Source organism: Garra rufa, chromosome 15 (assembly GCF_049309525.1).
Source record: "Garra rufa chromosome 15, GarRuf1.0, whole genome shotgun sequence".
In the NCBI taxonomy this organism is placed as follows: Eukaryota; Metazoa; Chordata; class Actinopteri; order Cypriniformes; family Cyprinidae; genus Garra; species Garra rufa.
The window spans coordinates 37,696,897-37,716,994 of record NC_133375.1 but is presented as its reverse complement, the minus strand read 5'-3'; the positions used below and the strand labels follow the sequence as shown (position 1 = coordinate 37,716,994).

The following is a 20,098-nucleotide window of genomic DNA, read 5'->3' as shown; positions in this document are numbered from 1 at the left end:
ACCTTTAATAATAACAATAATAAAGCCTAGTAGATGACATATTTCTGTGTGCCACCCATTAGCAGCCCATGTGCAGAGCAAAATTGTGGAAGGGGAAGTTGAAAATAAGGACTTTATAACTAAATGAGAAGTTACCTCTACAATCTGGAACTGGTTTAATCAGAGCTAACAAAAAAAAGTAGCTACAGTAGCTTAAAAAAGCTGTTGTCCAACAAAGAAATAATTTAATGACATGTTTTACTCAAGATTCACTTCATAACATCATTCTAGTGTTTCAAATAACTTATTTACAGTGATAAAGGCTTGATTAGCATTGCATTATAAATATACTATGCATTATATATATTCTTATAAAAATACTCAAAATGGAACACAGATGAACCATATATAAATTGTGTGTTTACTGTCTTCCCTGTCTATACTGTCTGAGTCTCAGTTACTGCATGAGGGTGCCCTCTGGCTACCAGTATTGTAACTGGATGTTAACACAGGTCACCCTGAAGTTTTCTGTAAAGTAATAATAATAATAATAATAATAATAATAATAATAATAATTATTATTATTATTATTATTATTATTAGTTTTGTTGTTGTTATTTTTATTTTATAAACACTTCTAATTTGTTCTACCATCTCAAATACAAACCCGAGTATGAAGAAAGTCTGAAGATGTGCGTGGAGACAGAGACATCCTAGTGTGTTTCATCCAAACAAATTTACATTGCTAATAAGTTGCTGTACCCATTTAAAATCACTGCAAATGAGAAAAAACTCAGCAGAATGCATTTGTTTCAACAGGTTCAATGATTGATGTGTCAGATAATGACTATATTGATGCATAAGTGGACATCAGAGTTTCTGAAGAGGAAAGAACAGCAACTAATCAATTCGGACTGATCGAATACATTTCTGCATGGTGAACTGTAATACTTTTCCGGCATTCAAGTAAATTACCAACGATATCTACATCTTATTTTATTTTACTCAATGTACCTTATCTACAGGTATAATTCATAAACATGAATGAAATGTCTATGTTCTGCAATTACACTTTTTCACTATGCTGGTTAACCTCTGTATGCCAAATATTTGTGCTGTTTGCACTGTGCTTTCTCATCTGTATGCAATTTAGAAGAAGTGTGTGCACAATAAAAAAAAGATATTGCCAAATACTGAAATTGGGAATTATAATTATATTATACCACCAGACATTATGTACCCATTTCCATATGTGCATTACTAAACCTTGCTCTTATTTTTCAGAATTCAGCATGAATTCTTCACCAGCTTTAACATGCAAAAAAAAAAAAAAAAAATCACAAGCACAGTCTCTTTTTCTCTCTGTCACGTATCTCTGTTCAGAGTAGCAGTGAAGCTCCTCCCCCTCTGCTCTGCTCTCTCTCTCTCTCTCTCTGTGTTTCTCTCCTTCTGGATCTGTCCATCTCTGTGTTGGTGTTTGGTGGCAGCGTTTCTCTTCATTGCAGGGGCAGCTTCATTCTCTCCTCCAGGATGTCGGGCCTTCTGACCAGCTCTCTTCTGCTCTTCCTCTCCTTGACGCTGTTCCAGATCCCCACACCAGAGGCAAAGGTAAACAAAAGCACCACACCAGACCCTCATCATGTGTGCTTGCTCAAACTGAGTGCCTATTTCACTCTGATTTCTATACAGCTACATTTTAACCTGCATGTTTTCTTCCTTCTTCCATACAGAGGTTTGCATTTGATGCAAAATTTTCATTCTGTTTAGGGGCACTTTCCTATTTCATTTCAAATATTTGTATATGATTCATTGCACATTGGTCATACTGAATATGTGAAACTACTCAATGTACTATTTAGTTGGTTTTTATATGTTATGCTTGGCTGTGTGTTAATTTCTGCTAAACTGATATGTCACCGAGAGCAATGAGATCAGCCGAGCCAGATGGCGTGAAATAGGGCGTACAAATCTTCATTGCCTGGCAACAACAGAGCACATATCAACTGGGCTTTACTGTCGAATACTATCCTGATTAAATTCTGGAAATTTCTCAGAAAGGCAGTGCGCAGAAATGGATGCACAGCAAACAGCTCTTGCAAACAAACCAAGATCACATAAAAAACATTACATGCATCGATAAATTGCGGGCTCCATGTTATTTCAGAAAGGTGCAGCGTGAGACATTCATAACAGATGTCTTGTGAACTTGTTGACTCTGCTGGTCTAGTGCCGATGAAAGCATTTTATTATAAGGTTTTAAACTAAGAATATTTTATTGAATTATATATATAAAAAAAATCCTATTTGCAACAAGCACACAAATAGGTAACTCATGGTAGAATGTTTAGAATCATTAATGATTCCAAGGCGTTGCTATGATATTCGGAATGTTTTTAAAGTATGTTGCTACGCATTTGCCAAGGCAACAGGGCCTGTGATATACTGGTCTTTAGATCCTTTTATCATTAAAATGAGAGTTCAACAATACTGATGCTTTGGAGAGATCTGTGGACGGCTGATATAGCTGTCTATTCCATTAACTAGTTTGTAAGACATAAGAGAGCATGTGCAGCAGTCATTAGTGTGTGCTCATGTTTTCAGCACCATGGACAGCAGCAGTCACTGAAACACAGTAATGCTGAGGTGAATGTAAACGCTACAGTGATTTGGGGAAAGTGTGAAGGATTATGGGCCGTATCTGACGGACAACACGGGATAAAATCAATAGGAGAGGAAGCACAATCTCATTAGCAGAACAAACAGCCACTCTTTCACTCTAAGCGGAGGAGGAATGCTGCCATGGCAACAGCTTTCTGAGAGCACTCTCAGTTTTCTTCCACCCATCCATCCATTCGTCCATCCACCCATTTATACTGTCAAATTTTTATCAGTTAAACCAAAGTGTGCTTAATGTGCTATCATTTAACTTAACAAATTTTATTCAATTTAAATAAAGATATAAAATGACTCAATATATGTGAAAATACTGGGTTCAGTGTAGGGCTGTAAAAATTATTAATTGCATCCAAAATAAAAGTTTTTGTTTACATAATATGTAACCCTGGACCACACATATATTTGTAGCAGTAGCCAAAAATACATAGTATGGGTCAAAATTATAGATTTTTCTCTTTTTTTGCCAAAAATCATTAGGATATTAATATCATATTCCATAAAGATATTTTGTAAATTTCCTACCATAAATATTTCAAAACCTAATTTTGATTAGTAATATGCATTGCTAAGAACTTCATTTAGACAACTTTAAATGCGATTTTCTCAGGATTTTTATTTTTTGCACCCTCAGAATCCAGATTTTCAAATATACCCTAATCCTATCAAATCATACATCAATGGAAAGCTTATTTATTCAGCTTTATTCAACGCGCCTCACAATATTGTTCGATTTATCGTCCAGCCCTATATAAATCTCAATTAAAAAAAAAAAAAAAAACTACCCTTACGACATTTATTATGATTGTATATATACACATACACACACAAAGGTATTTAAAAAAAATATTTATGTATATATATATTTATATGTAATTTAGATCATTCATAAATATTTATATTTTATATGTATGTAATATTTATATTCATGTGTGTATGTAATTATATATACATAAATAACACAGTACACACATATTATGTAAACACAAGCTTTTATGTTAGATGCGATTAATTATGATTAATCATTTGACATCCCTAGTTCAGTGATATTTTAGTATTATTTATATACTATTATAGCATTTAATATTTTGAATTTGCTTTTATGTTTATAAGTTCATTTGGAATTTTAGCTTACATTTTAATCATTTTATTATGTGCTTCTGTTATTTTATTAATTTATTAGTTTTTTTTTTATCTATTTAGCTTTATTTTTCAGCTTTAGTAATTATTAATAGTATAAATATTAGTATGTATATCAGTTTGTGTCCATGGCAACATTTCTATTTTTTATTTAATATTTTAGATTTATTGCAATTACAAAAAATAATAATAATAATATTATTAGTTAACATTAGCACTGATTGGATTTATATCTATATCTAATATTTATATTTTATTTTAACAATTTTTTGTTAATTACAAAAAATTAAGTTTAATAGCAAACAACATTGTTGTTGTTCACTGATTGGTTTATTGGTTTATTGGTAAAAGGATTCCCATTAGCTGTCGCCTAAGTGGGACGAGCTAGTTTTCCTTGGGTCCACACAAAAGACAAAACAAAAGACAAATTTACAATACATAAAATACAATTGGCACAGTAATGCGGAGTGGAGCAGATGGTAAGGAACTGGAGGACATGGACACCACTTGAACTCATGGTATGAACAGCAAGATGTCCCACACACGCAATGTGTACGTCTGGAGCGCTACAGACGTCATAATGCGCCAGAGTGAGTCACTGATTCAACTCCCACAGCGCTCAAAGGAATCCTGCTCCTTCAGTTTCAGACGTCACTATCTGCCTCATTTATTATTAATCACAACAGCCCTGAAATACCACATAAAACTTGAACTAAGGAACTGACTCGACCAAAACAATTTCATTTATCATTCTGACACAGAATACGCTTTACAAGAACTCAAAACTTGCACATATGGTAGTTTTGGAGCACGGTTGCTAGTTGTCTCTCAGCGCTTGCTTTGCAATTTAGAATAATTATGTTGCACACAGAGGGTGAAGGCAATGTCATGACTCAGCACTTTGTTGGCTTGAGCTCGAGCTCGTTTCGGTAGCTAGCATGAGTACAGAAACAGTTTCAAGGCTCTAGACTATAAATCACTGCTGAGACACAGGTCTCCTATCAGTAATGGTGGACATAGATCATCAATGCCAGTGACAGAACTAATATACGCTGAAGAAGAGCTGGTTAATCATACTGTCAGAATGTGCTTGCTATGCACACCACAGTGATTTCAGGCTCTAGGATGCATCTTTCTTTTCTTCTCAATAATGTGTGAGCGTAATTGAATGTCTGACTCAGTGGGGATAGAGAGGAGGCGTGAGGATGGGAGACTGGGAGTACAGATGAGAAGAGAGGAAACATGCTTACTAATACTTCCTCTCAGATGCATGAATGATTAGTATGTGAAGTGTCACTGAAGTGGGAGGTGTGTGTTTCTGTGCACTCAAAGGCAAATGTACGTCAGAATCCACAAACCATAAAATCTTCTGCCCTTATTGCCATTCATCAGAGTTGGGTCTCTTTAGGAATGCACAGAATATTTAGAAACAAGACTGCATTATGAAACTGCATTCAATTATTAAGCAATACATAACAACAGCAGTTTAGCTGAAAATACCAAAATGACTGTTAAGGCATGTTTCTGGATCAACATTACTGTCCAAAATCATAGGCTTCACCCGATCCCTACCCCTAAACCTAACCCTACCCATAATTTATTCCTAAAATTAGTGGGAAATTATAGCTGATTAACAAGAGTATAGAAGCACCTAACCCTGATAGTAAGCCTAAAACTGACATTTCCTGAAAAGTTATTCCTTAATTCTGATTGTTTTAATTGGAATGTTGTTCCAGTATCAACAAGGATGTTGATCCAGGAGCAGGTTGTACTCGGTTAAATCACGTTCACCATTAATTACAGCATCTATAATAAGTTAGATGCCCCGCCCACCAAATATACGTCACCTGTCAATATAATAAATCAAATTAACATAATTAAATTGCAGCACCAATAACAACAAAAGTCAAGCTGAAATGATCAAAATGACCAAAATCAGAAGTATCTATAAAAATACAAGTATCGACGCAAAGCCAGGACTAACATTAGCAAATCCAAAAAAAAAACAAAGACACATCACCTGTCAAACTAGCTAATTTTGCAATATTTTAAATTGACAACAACAAAAAAGTTTAGCTGAAGATGCCAAAATAGCTGAAGTCGATTACAGCACCTAAACAATTTTAAATTAACGTATTTTCATAAATCTACCGACGACCAAACATACCTCACCTGTCAACATAGCAAACAAACGGAACAAATCTAGCAGCGCAATACGCATTTGTATATGAATGGAGGGCCCCATTCAATCTAACATTTACTTACTAGTGTGCAGACTAACTTCATCCTCCACTTTATCCTTCAGTAAACTCGTTTATGTCTGTGTCGTCCCGTCTAACTTGTTATTTCTCTTCAACTGTCGTCCAAATCCCATGTTATGCGTGCAAACGGCCATACCGAAAAAGCTGATTGATTTGAATGGTTTGAAAACGCCGTTGACGCTGCGTCATTAGAAGATTCATTCTGATTGGTCAGTTTAGTAACGAGAGTGGTTTAACGTATAAAAAGAAAAATAATTTCTATTTTATTCACATTACTAGGTAAATAAATTAGTACAATAAATTTACGTTAGGTTTTAAGATATTTTGCCGTTTTGTCTAGATTCGAACTATCACAGAAATAGATGTGATTTCTCAAGATTCATTTTTTTAATTATATAAAACAGGTAGTATCATTTTATGTGTGGTATTTAAAAATGTTTACAGCAACTTTGTTTAAGAATTAGAAAAGCTCTGTTGTTCTTAGTTGACAAATAAGAATAACTATATGGGCCAGTCTACAGAATCAAAAGACATTTAAAAAGCACCAGATCCTAGATGTTTATTAAGATCATTTATTATCTGTTGAAACCCACAATAATATTTAAAATATCAGTAAGCTTAATATATATAAAATCATCATTTTATAGGTACTTGCAATCAGGGGCGCCGCTCGCAATTTTATGAAATATGATGTCTGCCCCCCCCCTCCCCCCCCCCCCCCCACCCCACACACACACACACACACACACACACAAAAGCAGATCTCTGGGGGCCCCTAAATGGCGTGGGCCCTTAGAATTGTCCTAACTTTCCCCCCCTTAGCGGCGCCCCTGCTTGCAATTGGGAGGTGGCTATCCTGAACTCTAAGCCCTAAATTTCAACTTAAGGATATTAAAATAATTTTTGCATTTTATTTTATTGTTGTTTTTCAAAATATCTTTTTGATTTGTTTAAAAAAGTTCAAAAATATATATATATTTTCTTTGTAAATTATGAGACTTTATGCCAAAAAAAAAAATGTGTCCCGCATTTTCATGTCACGATCAAGACAGATTTGAACTACGCCCCTACATTTATTATCAGGAAATATTCTTGTGTTACTCTCTCTCATAGCTACATGGTGAGTAGATAGGTCCCATCTTTTTTATCTAAATGTGTTCAAGGATATGAAAAATCTGTGTAACTTTAAAGTAACTTTTTGGGATGTTTTTCCATAACATTTAGTTTTTATATGTGTACAACTGTTCTAGCCAACCTGTGCAGATTAGCATCTTTGAGCTATGTTCAGAAGTATCTAAAATTGTCACTACTGTAACAGTTACAGCCGAAACATGTCATCATTGTTTTGGAAGTGACAAAAGGGACCAAATAATCCTTTATTTGGGGGAAATAACCACAATTTTTGTACAGTTATGCACAATTTTAGTATTTTAGTTTTCGTAGTGTTTTAGAATGTATACTGAATTATGAACTATGTTATGTTTTTGGTTCAATGTATATTCAAACTAATGAAACCTTAAATTTAAAATCAGTATGATCAACTTTTTGCCTTTTGCAAAGAAAAATTAAATTCAAAATACAACAATTCTTAGCAATCACACTTGAAATATTATTAAAATTGTAATTGTTATTGATTTACCTCTGAAAACATTTAATAAATAGCAAGAAAATATATTTACAAGCAAGATGTAAGCAAAATCTTAATAGGTCAATAGAACCTTTCTTATTAAATTATATATTACTGTGTTTTGGTAGTGATAAATTTGGGGAGAAGACAAATATTCCAAAACTTCCTGAGAATTAACTGCACAATTAGCTAGAAATGTACTTTGGATATTATACAATTTGTATACATACAAAAACACCTTTCCATCTCTCACTCTAAAACCCATTCTGTAGAATGCCCCATATATGTAATTATATAATGTGAGCCATTGTACCATTTTTAATCATTTGCATAATAAATGGTCATAAAAGCTTGCATAACTCAAAAACAGCATGCATAATGTTTAGAAAAGATCATTGAACATTATGAAACAATATGAAATGGAAAAACATTTGCCCTGTTCTCTGCACAATAAGCAACTCCATTAATAAATAACATTTGTCTTTGTGTACTGCCACCCATGATACTTAAGAGTACAATGAGTATAAATAAGACTTGTCTGTACCAAACAAAAAAGCTGTTTATTAACATAGACACAGGAGACATGTTTCGCCAATCATCTGTTTAATTTCTTTCTCTTTCTCTCTATTTTTCAGCCTCTCTCTGCCATGCGTGGAGGAGGTCGCAGCTATGACAGCCAGGCAGGTGGAGTCCGTCTGCGACGAGACCTGCGTGATTCAGTGCCCTACGAGGCCCAGATGATGTCTTACCCCACTGCTGACTTCAGGAGTCGAAGCAATGATCTGTACTATCAACCAGAGGTCTTGAGAGCTCAAGGTCTTGGACAGGCCCTCCAGCGGCTGGTGGAGAACGATCAGAGACGGGAACAGGAAGCAGCGTATCTGGCGTCAATGCTTCGGCTCTTGAACGAGGCACAGAATAACGGACAGGGCAAACCGGAAGAAGAGGAGGAGGAAGGTGATTTCCAGGGCCCGTATCCACCAGACTACGATGAGACCGAGCAGGCCGTGAGCATGGCCAAGCCCCAGGCTTCATGGCAGGGCCTTCTGGATCCTCAGCTTACTCAGGCTCTACTCAACCGCTACAAGCAGGAGAAACTGATGCAGGCTGGACTCGCTCCGAACACCAACAGGATTCCAGAGAGAGAGCAGGACAAAGACCAGGAGATGCTCAGGTAATGAAAACATGTCATTCAGAATCAAATCAGTGCCTCAGTCAGGGTTATTATCAATAACTAAAACTATTCAAAACTATTTTCTTAATTGAATATAATTAATTGATTAATTAGTTATTTTTTACAGGCTGAAATCAAGCTAACCGAAATAAGCTAAAACACTAAAATTAACTTTAACTGAACTAAACTGAAGCTAAATAGCAATATTAAAAAAAAGCATAACAAAATGATAAAAAATTCAACTACAATGAAAACGAAAACTGAAAATTCTGTATAGCACAAAAGCTAATTTATACAAATATTATGATTATTATGATTATTATGATACTATAATTAGAAATGCACATAATACAAAATAACAATTTAGCTCAAATTAAAATGAAAATTGATAAAGAAATAAAAGATCATTCAAAATATTAATAATAATATAAATATTAGGTGAAAAACTTATAAAATAGTTAAAATATTAAAAATGACAAAAGTACACAATAAATTAAAATGACAACTGAAAATAGTTCAACCATTAATTCAGAGAATTGATAAAAATAAATTATTAAAAAAAAAAATTATTATTTTTAAATAAAAACCCTGAACTAAATAAATTTAGAACTAAATAATAACAAAAATGGCAAAAGCACAGAACAAAATCACTTGAAAAAAAAAATTAATTATTATTTAAAAAACTGTTAAATTAAAAACTTTAACTATAATTAGAAATAAATAGTAATATTAAAAAAAATGATAACAATAAAAAATTAAAAATGACAAAACCACATAGAAAATGACCAAAAATGTAACTAAACTTAAAATGAAAACAGAAAATAATAAACAGCTAATAAAAATATTAATTAAACCTAGAAAAAGTATATAAATAATACTATTATAACATTGTTGCAAACAAATGCAATTTATTATAATTTGTTTTCAAAAAATTATGAAGACAACCTTTTTTGGGGAAATAGCATGCACAGACGAATTGTGCCAAGCTAGTATTTTTTTTCTGAGATTTCTGAGTTTATATCTCAAAGTTCTGCCTTTTTTCTGAGTTTTCTGAGTTTACATCTCAAAATTCTGATGTTTTTCTCCGATTTCTGAGTTTATGTCTCAAAAATCTGAATTTTTTCTCAGATTTATGAGTTTATATCTCAAAATTCTGCCCTTTTTCTCATATTTCTGAGTTTACATCTCACAATTCTGACGTTTTTTTTTTTTCAGATTTTTGAATTTATATCTCAAAATTCTGACTTTTTTTTACTCAGATTTCTGAGTTTATATAACAATTCTGCCCCTTTTTTCATATTTCTAAGATAACATCCCACAATTGTAAGTTTCAATCTCAAAATTCTGACTTTTGTCTCAGATTTATGAGTTTATATCTCAAAATTCTACCCTTTTTCTCATATTTCTGAGTTTACGTCTCCCAATTCAGAGTTTATATCTCTAAATTCAGATTTTTTTTCTCAGTTTTCTGAGTTTACATCTCAAAATTCTGACGTTTTTCTCAGATATCTGAGTTTATATCTCAAAAATCTGATTTTTTTTCTCAGATTTATGAGTTTATATCTCAAAATTCTGCCTTTTTTCTCAGTCTTCTGAGTTTATATAACAGTTCTGCCCCTTTTTTCATATTTCTAAGATAACATCCCACAATTCTAAGTTTCAATCTCAAAATCCTGACTTTTGTCTCAGATTTATGAGTTTATATTTCAAAATTCTGATTTTTTTTCTCAGTTTTCTGAGTTTACATCTCACAATTCTGATGTTTTTCCTCAGATATCTGAGTTTATATCTAAAAAATCTGAATTTTTTCTCAGATTTATGAGCTTATATCTCAAAATTCTGCCCTTTTTCTCATATTTCTGAGTTTACATCTCACAATTCAGAGTTTATATTTGAAAATTCTGACGTTTTTCTCAGATTGCTGAGTTTATATCTCAAAATTCTGCCTTTTTTCTCAGTTTTCAGAGTTTACATCTCACAATTCTGAGTTTACATCTCAAAATTCTGATGTTTTTTTCAGATTTTTGAATTTATATCTCAAAATTCTGACTTTTTTTACTCAAATTTCTGAGTTTATTTAATAATTCTGCCCCTTTTTTCATATTTCTAAGATAACATCTCACAATTCAGAGTTTACATCTCAAAATTCTGACGTTTTTCTCAGATTTCTGAGTTTATATCACAAAAATATGACTTTTTTCCTCACATCTTTAACTGTACTTCTCAAAATTTAGATGTTTTTTCATATTTCTGAATTTACATCTCAAAATTCTAACTTTTTTCTTAGATTTAAAAGTTTGTAACTCAAATTTTTTGTCTTTGCAATATCAAGGTACCTTGTTGAGAAGATCCTCTCTGGCTTGGCGTCCGGTGGCAATCAGGGAGGCCCTTCAAACCAGCGTTCTAAACGGGACCTGAGCGCTGTGGCCAACATGGAGCAATCTGTAGGACCCGCCCTAAAACGCTCCCGCCGGTCCCTGGACTCCGCCCCTGGCCCCTCCCCCCAGGTCGAGGCATCGCTGCTGAGGGTGAAGCGGCTCGATGGGGATATGGACGACGACGGCGTCACAGGGCAGAGCAATAGAACGCCACACGTCGGCCTGCAGAGAATGAAGCGCATAGACACTGACCTGCCGCCTCCCAAAAAACACAGCCGCAAGCGCAGAGCCCTGACCTACGACCCCGCTCTGATCGCACAGCACATCCTGCAGTACCTGCCAGCCTAAAGAGTACGTGAAAGTGAGAGGAGTAAACGGGAAATGTTTGGGGGAAAATAGAAGGAAATCTAGACAGACAGAGCAAGCGAGAGTTTTAACTGGGACTGCGACATTTCACTTGCTTACAGATACGCCAGCGTTCATTGTCACCTGCCTAACTCTATTCAAGCCCTGCTTGCCGAGGTACTCTGATATGATGTTACTCTGTTTCAATGTTATACTATAATAAATCCCACACACATAATAGCTTATGGAATATGCATTTTGTTTTTTCTTCTTTCTGGTGACATTATACAATATGGAAGCCCATTTCTGCCAAAAAATGAAAAAGTTAATTGCAACTTTTTTTAGTTCATATCTCACAATTCTGACTTGGAAAAAAAACTCAAACTCATAATCACTCACATCTACCCTTTTCTCATAGTTTCTCGAGTTTTTGTCTCGAAATTCAGAATTTTGTCTCATATTTCTGAGTTTATATCTCAAAATTCTGCCCTTTTTCCTCATATTTCTGAGTTTGCATCCCACAAGTGTTTTTATCTCAAAATTCAGTTTTTTTTTTCTTCAGATTTCGGAGTTTATATCAAAATTCTGAGTCTCTATCTCAAAATTCTGACATTTTTCCTCATATTTATGAGTTTATATCTCAACATTTTGAGATTCTATCTAAAATCTAGAAATTTAGTTTACATCTCACAATTTTCACAAAATTCTGATTTTTTATTCAGATTTCTTAATCAATATCTCAAAATACCGACTTTATTTTTTTGAGTTTACATCTCACAATTTTGAGGTTCTATCTAAAAAAATTTTTTCTCAGATTTATAGTTACCATCACACAATTCTAAGTTTATATCTCAAAATTCAGACTTTTTTCTTAGTTTTATTAGTTTTTATATCGAAATTCTGCCCTTTTTCTCATACCTTTGAGTTTGTATCTCAAAATTCTGACGTTTTTCTCATACTTTTGAGTTTACATCTCACAATTCTGAGATTCTATCTAAAAATTCTGATTTCCCCCCCTCAGATTAATGAATTAACATCTCACAATTCTTTTTTTTCCTCATATTTCTAGGGTTCTATCTCAATTTTTTTTTTTTAATTTCTGACTTTAGTCTCAGATTTATGAGTTTATATCTCAAACTTCTGCCCTTTATCTCATATTTCTGAGTTTACATCTTAAAATTCAGACTTTTTTCTCAGAATATTCAGAAGAAAGTCAGAATTGCAAGATATAAACTCCCAATTCTGACTTGCAAGTTGATATCTAGCTATTCCAACTTTTTTCTCCGATTTCTGAGTTTACATCTTGTAATTCTGACTTATTGTCCTCAGAATTGCAAGAAACAACCGTGCGATCGAAAGTCTCAATTACCTTTTTAATTTTTTATTCCATGGTGGAAACAGGCTTCCATAGTACAGACATTAAATGACATTACTTACATGGAAATAATCAGTTATTGCCTTGCACAGGCAACTCGTTGTTGTTTTTGCCAGAATCAACAGGATCAAGGTCACATTAATCTTTAATACAGATGCTGTTGATATCTCACTTGGTCTTTAAAAAACAAATCCACAGCCTGACCAGGCTCGAGCAAGACTGCATTTATGTGCATTTTGTCCTGTGCATTGAGGACAGTGCAACTTTCTACTAAAGGCCATTTGCCTCTCAGCAACCCAGAATCCCTGAGTCTCTCAACAGATGAAAGAAGCATGAGTTTGCTTCCACTGAGATCAGTATATCAGAGCTTTGCTACAGCTGTCAGTGGGTTTAGAGACACTCCATTTCATATTGTGACAAAGCAGCGGTAACTATACCAACTGGTTCACTATGTGCTTTCAGTATTTCTGCTGTGTAACTGAATGGCAGCTCTATATGGAAAATAAAATGATTTCTGGGTTGCTATATAGATTTTTTTTTCAACGTGATAATAGCCATTAATTTAATAGTTATCAAGAGTAGGCCACTGATTATCAATAAACATAAACATTATATAATCACTTTTACAACAACTGCTGTTCAAAACTTTACTTAGTGTGTCAAACAGACCTTACATGTTAATATTTACAATAACCGACTTATGAATCACAATGTTTAACATAGCTATATCTACACCTACTATATGGTGTTTTAGAAACTAAGCTAAATTTACATAGGAAACAAATGATTGAGAAACAAAGATGTCTGAAATCTATTTATTGCATAAGATATCCAGTACAGGTTTAAACAGCACAACACATCATATCCTCTGCTTTATATTGCAGTAAGCAAGAGGAGTTTAAACTCAAAAGAGCCTGTCTAAATGTCAAACCTGCTCTAAGTGAGTTTCCTGTCCTCTCTTTTTCTGATTGGCTGTCTGAAGTGGTGTACCATCTACTTAGTGTCATATGCATCCTATCCAAGCTTGATGACGTGTTTTTGTCCCTTGACTTGGCTTTGAAACTCTGTCTGATACTAATCACTGTCCCAACTTCTTGCCCTCCGGGTTTGTAATCTGACTATTATGAATTTGTGAAGGATATAAACGCTTTTCGATATTTGTGCAGTCATAAAATCTTGTACAAAAATACGTATCTCTGCACTGCAAGTTTTGTCAAACAACAAAAATCACTGTAAGTGCTAATAAAGTGTATGTGAACTACATTTCGTTTAGAAGTTTGCATTGCTTTTACAGTGGAAGTGGATTCGAAATTACATCACATTCAACATTTAATGCATTGCCTTGATAAAACCATAACCTATTAGCATATCTGAAACAGAAGCACAACAAGACAATGACTTTTTGTATCTTAACAGTGGCTGAAGACGATTACGAACACAACAGTGGCATGCAGTTTTAAAGTCGGCATGAAGCAGAAGTTGCAATTGACTTTGAAACCATATTGTGACATTTTTCGATGTGAAACAAGAATAGAGGCAGATTTTAAAGGAGAAGTTCACTTCCAGGACAAAAATGTACAGATAATTTACTTCTTGTCATCCAAGATGTTCATGTCTTTCTTTCTTCAGTCGAGAAGAAATTGTTTCTTCAGAAAAACATTTCTGGAATTTTCTTCATATAATGGATTTCAATGGTGCCCCCGAGTTTGAACTTCCAAAATGCAGTTTAAAATCAGTTTAAATGCAGCTTCAAATGGCTCTAAACCATCCCAGCCGATGAAGAAGAGTCTTATCTAGTAAAACGATTGGTCATTTTCCAAAAAAATCCAGTTCAATACGGTCAATACAGGTAGAGTATGCAAAAAAAAACTCCTGTCGCGTTTTCTTCTTCAACGTCAAAATTGTCCTACATCGCTGTTTTACCTTTTTTTTAACTACTTTGCATGTTTACTTTGTAAACACTGGGTTGGTACTTCTGCAGAGATTTAGAGTGATTTTGAAGTTGGGGAAGAAAATGAGATGGGAGTTTTTCGACATACCCTAACTGTATTGGTCAGAAAAAAACAAGCGTTTGAGGTTAAAAAGTATATAAATTGTCACTTTGTTTTGAAAATGACTGATCGTTTTGCTAGATAAGATCCTTCTTCCTTGGCTGGGATCGTTTAGAGCCCTTTGAAGCTGCATTTAAACTGCATTTTGGACGTTCAAACTTGGGGGCACCATTGACATCCATTATATAGAGATCATTCTTGAATTTTTTTCCTCAACATCATTTCTTATCGACTGAAGAAAGGAAGTCACAAACATCTTGGATGACATTGGGGTGAGTAAATTATCTGTACATTTTTGTTCTGGAAGTGGACTTCTCCTTTAAAGAAACAGTTCACCCAAAAAAGTACAATTTGCCATCCAGGCCATTCAAGATGTAGATGAGTTTGTTTCTTCATCAGAACAAATTTGGAGAAATTTACAAGTGCATCACTTGCTCACCAACGGATCCTCTGCAGTGAATGGGTGCCGTCAGAATAAGAGTCCAAACAGTTGATTAAACCATCACAATAATCCACAAGTAATCCACACCATTGAATGAAGGTCTCCTATATCATTTTTGTAAGAAAAATATCCCTATTTAAAACATAATAATCACTTTAATCTAGCTTGCGCTAACAGTCGTACATGGAAGCAGCTTTGGGTGGATGACACTGGACGTTGGCATTGCATATGCGCCTGTGAGTCACATGAAAACCAACGTTTGTTTACAGGAGCAAAGGAACCAAAGTTTCCAACCAAGTTTCCTCTTCGCTGTAAAAAACAAATTGATGAGTCAACTTAAAATAATTTGCTACCCAGCAGTCAACTTGATTTGTTAAGTTGTACTAAGTGACAAAATTTTAAGGCAGCTGGATAACAAACCCACTTTTAAGTTAAACAAACCAAATTTTTTGTTAACTCAAATATGTAAGTTGTCACTTATTACAATTTACCATTTCAAGTTGACTAAACTTATTTGAGTTGACTGAACTTAAAAATTTAAGGCAGCAGGGTAACAAATTATTTTAAGTTGACTCAACAAATTGTGTTTTTTTTTGTTTTTTTTTTTGAGTGTTGGGTTATATCGAAATCCTCCAACATTTTTCTTTACAAATCCTTGTTTTATACTTCTATTTTGTGACTGTTGTTTTGTTTCAGTCTTTCCACTGCACGTCCGCGTTCGCCAGTTTTAAATGACAAATGCGCAATGTAGTGTACAACTGTTAGCGCAAGCTAGATTAAAGTAATTGTTACATTTTAAATATGGATATTTTTCTTACAAAAACGTATTGATTCGCTACAGTAGGCCTTGTGAGCCGTGTGAGGCACTTCTTATTATGGATGGATGCACTTTATTGGACTTGCTTTGGATGGATGAAGAGAAATACCCACCCACTGCCATGATAATGCTTGGGAAAGCCAGAACAGTTTTTAATACATCTCCGATTAAATTTGTCTGAAAGAAAGAAGTCATATACATCTAGGATGCCTGATTTAGATTTTTGGGTGAACTAACCCTTTAATTGATGGACTGGAGTGATATGAATTACTTGTGGATTATTGTGATGTTTTTATTAGCTGTTTGGACTCTCATTCTGACGTTACCCATTCACTGCAGAGGATCACTTGGTGAGCAAGTGATGCTAAATTTCTCCAAACCTGTTCTGATGAAGAAACAAACTCATTTAGATCTTGGATAAGAAAATAAAAAGGCAAATTTTGATTTCATGCCAACGATAAATACAAACAATTATTTGCTACTTTTATCTTAAAGACGATTAAACCAGTAAATCTGAATGTTTAAGACATTACTGACCAAAAACAAAACTAACTGAACAGATTTACACTATTACAGTGCTGATTCTTTAACTACAATTATCTCCAGTTCTTATCTTAAATTCATGCATAAAACATCCAGTACATGGAAACAAACATCACAGTTAATCCTTTAAATATAATAATTTAACTGAAAACCACATTCATGTAATATGTTTATGCATCGCAAACAGGTCACAGAGACCTCGCCTGTACCTTGGAAATGCACTAAAGAAAACAGCCTTTCCTCTTCTCTATTTAATGACGCCATTACAAGATCAGAGTAATGTTCCCCGTCGGGGGAGAGAGGACTCTGTTGCCAGGTGACTGTTTCTATGCAGACAGGTTATGTAAGCAGAATTCACTGGATGATGACATCATGCTGAGGGGGATGAGAGAAGCATCTCTTCACACGTTTCATGTCATCATTATTTGTCGAAAGAGAAGTTCACAAACGATGTGATGAAACAGTCACCTGAAAGGGTGAGAAAGGAACAATGTCGTGAGTTGCAGGAGAGAGCTGAGGATGCTGGGTCCAATGCTAGTGGCAGAAAAACAATCCCCAGAGAAACTAGATTACAGTCTTACCAGCAGTTTCTGACTGTCAGGAACAGCTCAGGCCTGTTTTATGCTACCAGTAACAAGCCAGTCACTGAGAACAAAGGGGAAAACAATATTACATGATTCAAATATCTTTTTAGAGGATAAAATGACAATGAGTATAATTAGACATTAGAGTAAATTAAGAAAATCAAGCAAGTAGTACAGTTTACCATACTGCCATATATATATATATATATATATATATATATATATATATATATATAAAATAAAAGATAATAAAAAATAATTTGCCAATAAAGTGCTATTTTAAACATTTATATGCTATTATAATTAATAATTTGAATCAGTTTTTTTAGAATCAAAATTAATTTTTTATTAAGCAATAAAAAATATACATTTTCCAACATTGATTATTGACTAAAGATAGATCATTTGTTGTTAAAATATATATATTTTTATATTTCTATTTAACTTTTTATTTAAATAATTTTAATAAAGTTAAGCAAAATTATCAAGCAAGCATATTTAAGAGGATTTTTTTTGCATAATTGTATTAAAAAATACAAAATAAATATACTAGATAGATAGAAAGATAGATAGATAGATAGATAGATAGATAGATAGACATTATTTGTCAATATAAAACCAGTATTAGTATTTTTTAGTATGAATTATGTGCTATAATAATGTTTATTAATAAATTTTGAAGTAGCATTTATTTTTAGACATTTAGTTTTCATTTTTAATTTAAGTTTTTTTTAATATGAGTTGTTTTCAATATTTCGGTTAATTTAATTTAATCAAAAATAAAAAAGGTAATAATGTGATTTTTTTTGAGGATGTTAATTGCCAACCTATTTAATTTTTGTTAAAGGTTTTTTATGTAAGTTTACATTTTTCCTCAAATGTTTTATTTTATTTCATCTTTTCATTAACAAAAACATTTTTTTATATTTTCAGATTCATTTATCAATAACACCACTGTATAAAACAAATTTATGTTTAATATGTGAAATATCAAAAATATTTATTGCATTATTTGAGAAAAACTTTTTATAGTTTAGTTTAAAAACCATTAACTAACTAAACTCTACTCTCTTAAAACGGGAAGTAAACCATTGATTGATTTAAGAGATTTTAGCAATAATAAGTTTAGCATTTACCATCACCATCCTTGGCATTATCTGGCAGCAGAGCATCTTGGCGATTCCCCAAAACAAAAGCCAGCGTGGCCAGTATGCCGGCATCCAGCACCCCCAGCATGGCCAGTATGTATGCCCAGTGCACAGAGCAGTTCCCTGGGGAGAAACTACTCACACGCTCCCCACACAGCGCACGCATCTCAGCACACGCCCACGAGTCCGGAAACAACACACACGCCAGGGCCAAACAGAAACCTGCAGCCAGAAACAGAGAGGCCATTTTTTTGTTTAGATTTCAAGACAAGAAGAGTGTGGAGAAATTTCAATTTTGAGCAAATCAGCATATTAGAATGATTTCTGAAGGATCATGTGACACTGAAGACTGAAGTAACGATGCTGAAAATTCAGCTTTGCATCACAGGAATAAATTACATCTTAAAATATCTTCAAATAGAAAACAATTGTTTTAAATTCTAAAAATATTTTACATTTTTTAGTTTTTACTGCATTTTTGATCAAATAAAGTAAAATATCGTAAATCAGCTGAAGAGTCTCACCTGCTGTGAGCTGCAGCCAGGCACAGATCTTATAGACGGTTGCTGCGTTGCAGAATCTGAACAGACACAGGCAGCCCACACTGGCCCACACCATGGTGAGAGACATGCACACCAGCACAGCGGGAGACTGGAAGGCAGGGAGCGGGGTCAGGGTGTGAAGAGACCCCCGGCATTCTGGGACGGGCCAATCTGTCTCCATGCAGACCTCAAAGAGGCCAAGCGTCCCGGTCGGAGGAGCCGGACCCCCTCCTCTGTAGTGCAGCTCTCGTGTGCCCACCCATGAGGGCTGGATAAGAATGACCACCTCGATAACGGCAAAGCAGAGCGTGCAGATGGCCCACAGCACGCCAATGGCCCGCGCACTCCGGATGAACTCAGTCTGATATAGACGGGCCACCTCAGGTGAGTGATGCTGCATGCTGGAGATAGTTAAGTTGGACAATACATTGTATGGGTCAAAATGATCGATTTTACTTTTATGCCAAAAAATCATTTAGTTATTGAGTAGAGATCATGTTCCATAAAGATATTAATTCAATCTCATACTGTAAGTTTAACAAAACTTACATTTTGATTAGTAATATGCATTGCTAAGAACTTAATTTGGACAACATTTAGATTTTCTCAATATTTAGATTTTTTTTTGCACCCTTAGTTCTCAGATTTTCAAATAGTTGTATCTCAGCCAAGATTTCTGAAGGATCATGTGACACTGAAGACTGGAGTAATGGCTGATCAAAATTTAGCTTTGAATCACAGAAATAAATGACATTTAACAATATATTAAAAAAGAAAACCGCTATTTTAAAGTGGCGAATCATTTGATTTAAGATCGGAACTTCGGAGTAGGTTCGTAAATCATCTGATTCAAATCACAACTTCAGTTCGCAGATTGTAAATCATTTTATTAGGATCGGAACTTTGGAGCAGATTCATGGATCAAAAGTGTCAATCTAAATCAAATGATATGCGATCCATCATTTAAAATTGGGACTGAATCAAATGATTCACAAACCTGAAGTCCCGATCTGTAGTAA

The 20,098-nt window shown here is 34.1% G+C and overlaps 2 protein-coding genes across 3 annotated transcripts in view; one reads left to right on the top strand and one right to left on the bottom strand.

Moving 5' to 3' along the window:
- The first annotated feature begins 1,428 nt into the window (after positions 1–1,428).
- Positions 1,429–14,215, top strand: pcsk1nl (proprotein convertase subtilisin/kexin type 1 inhibitor, like). Its single transcript, XM_073819058.1, has 3 exons — positions 1,429–1,587; positions 8,316–8,854; positions 11,187–14,215. The coding sequence occupies exons 1-3, from the start codon at positions 1,510–1,512 to the stop codon at positions 11,578–11,580; spliced, it is 1,011 nt and encodes a 336-aa protein (XP_073675159.1). The 5' UTR covers positions 1,429–1,509; the 3' UTR covers positions 11,581–14,215.
- The window catches only part of lhfpl4b (LHFPL tetraspan subfamily member 4b), an 8,523-nt gene continuing 2,178 nt past the window's right edge, over positions 13,754–20,098 (bottom strand). For both annotated transcript variants that reach the window (XM_073819059.1, XM_073819060.1), the window contains 4 exons: positions 19,062–19,480; positions 18,526–18,759; positions 17,387–17,450; positions 13,754–17,273 (listed from right to left, as the gene is read on the bottom strand). In XM_073819059.1, the coding sequence (XP_073675160.1) occupies positions 17,425–17,450; positions 18,526–18,759; positions 19,062–19,480 (679 nt within the window). In that variant the 3' untranslated portion in view covers positions 13,754–17,273; positions 17,387–17,424. The remainder of the gene's footprint in view (positions 17,274–17,386; positions 17,451–18,525; positions 18,760–19,061; positions 19,481–20,098) is intronic.

What these genes read in the sequence shown, in the direction of transcription:
- pcsk1nl (XM_073819058.1), top strand. Translation starts at nt 1,510, where the DNA reads ATGTCGGGCCTTCTGACCAGCTCTCTTCTGCTCTTCCTCTCCTTGACG. An exon ending in TCCCCACACCAGAGGCAAAG is followed by an intron (nt 1,588 to 8,315) that starts GTAAACAAAAGC and finishes TCTATTTTTCAG; the next exon opens with CCTCTCTCTGCCATGCGTGG. An exon ending in AAAGACCAGGAGATGCTCAG is followed by an intron (nt 8,855 to 11,186) that starts GTAATGAAAACA and finishes TGCAATATCAAG; the next exon opens with GTACCTTGTTGAGAAGATCC.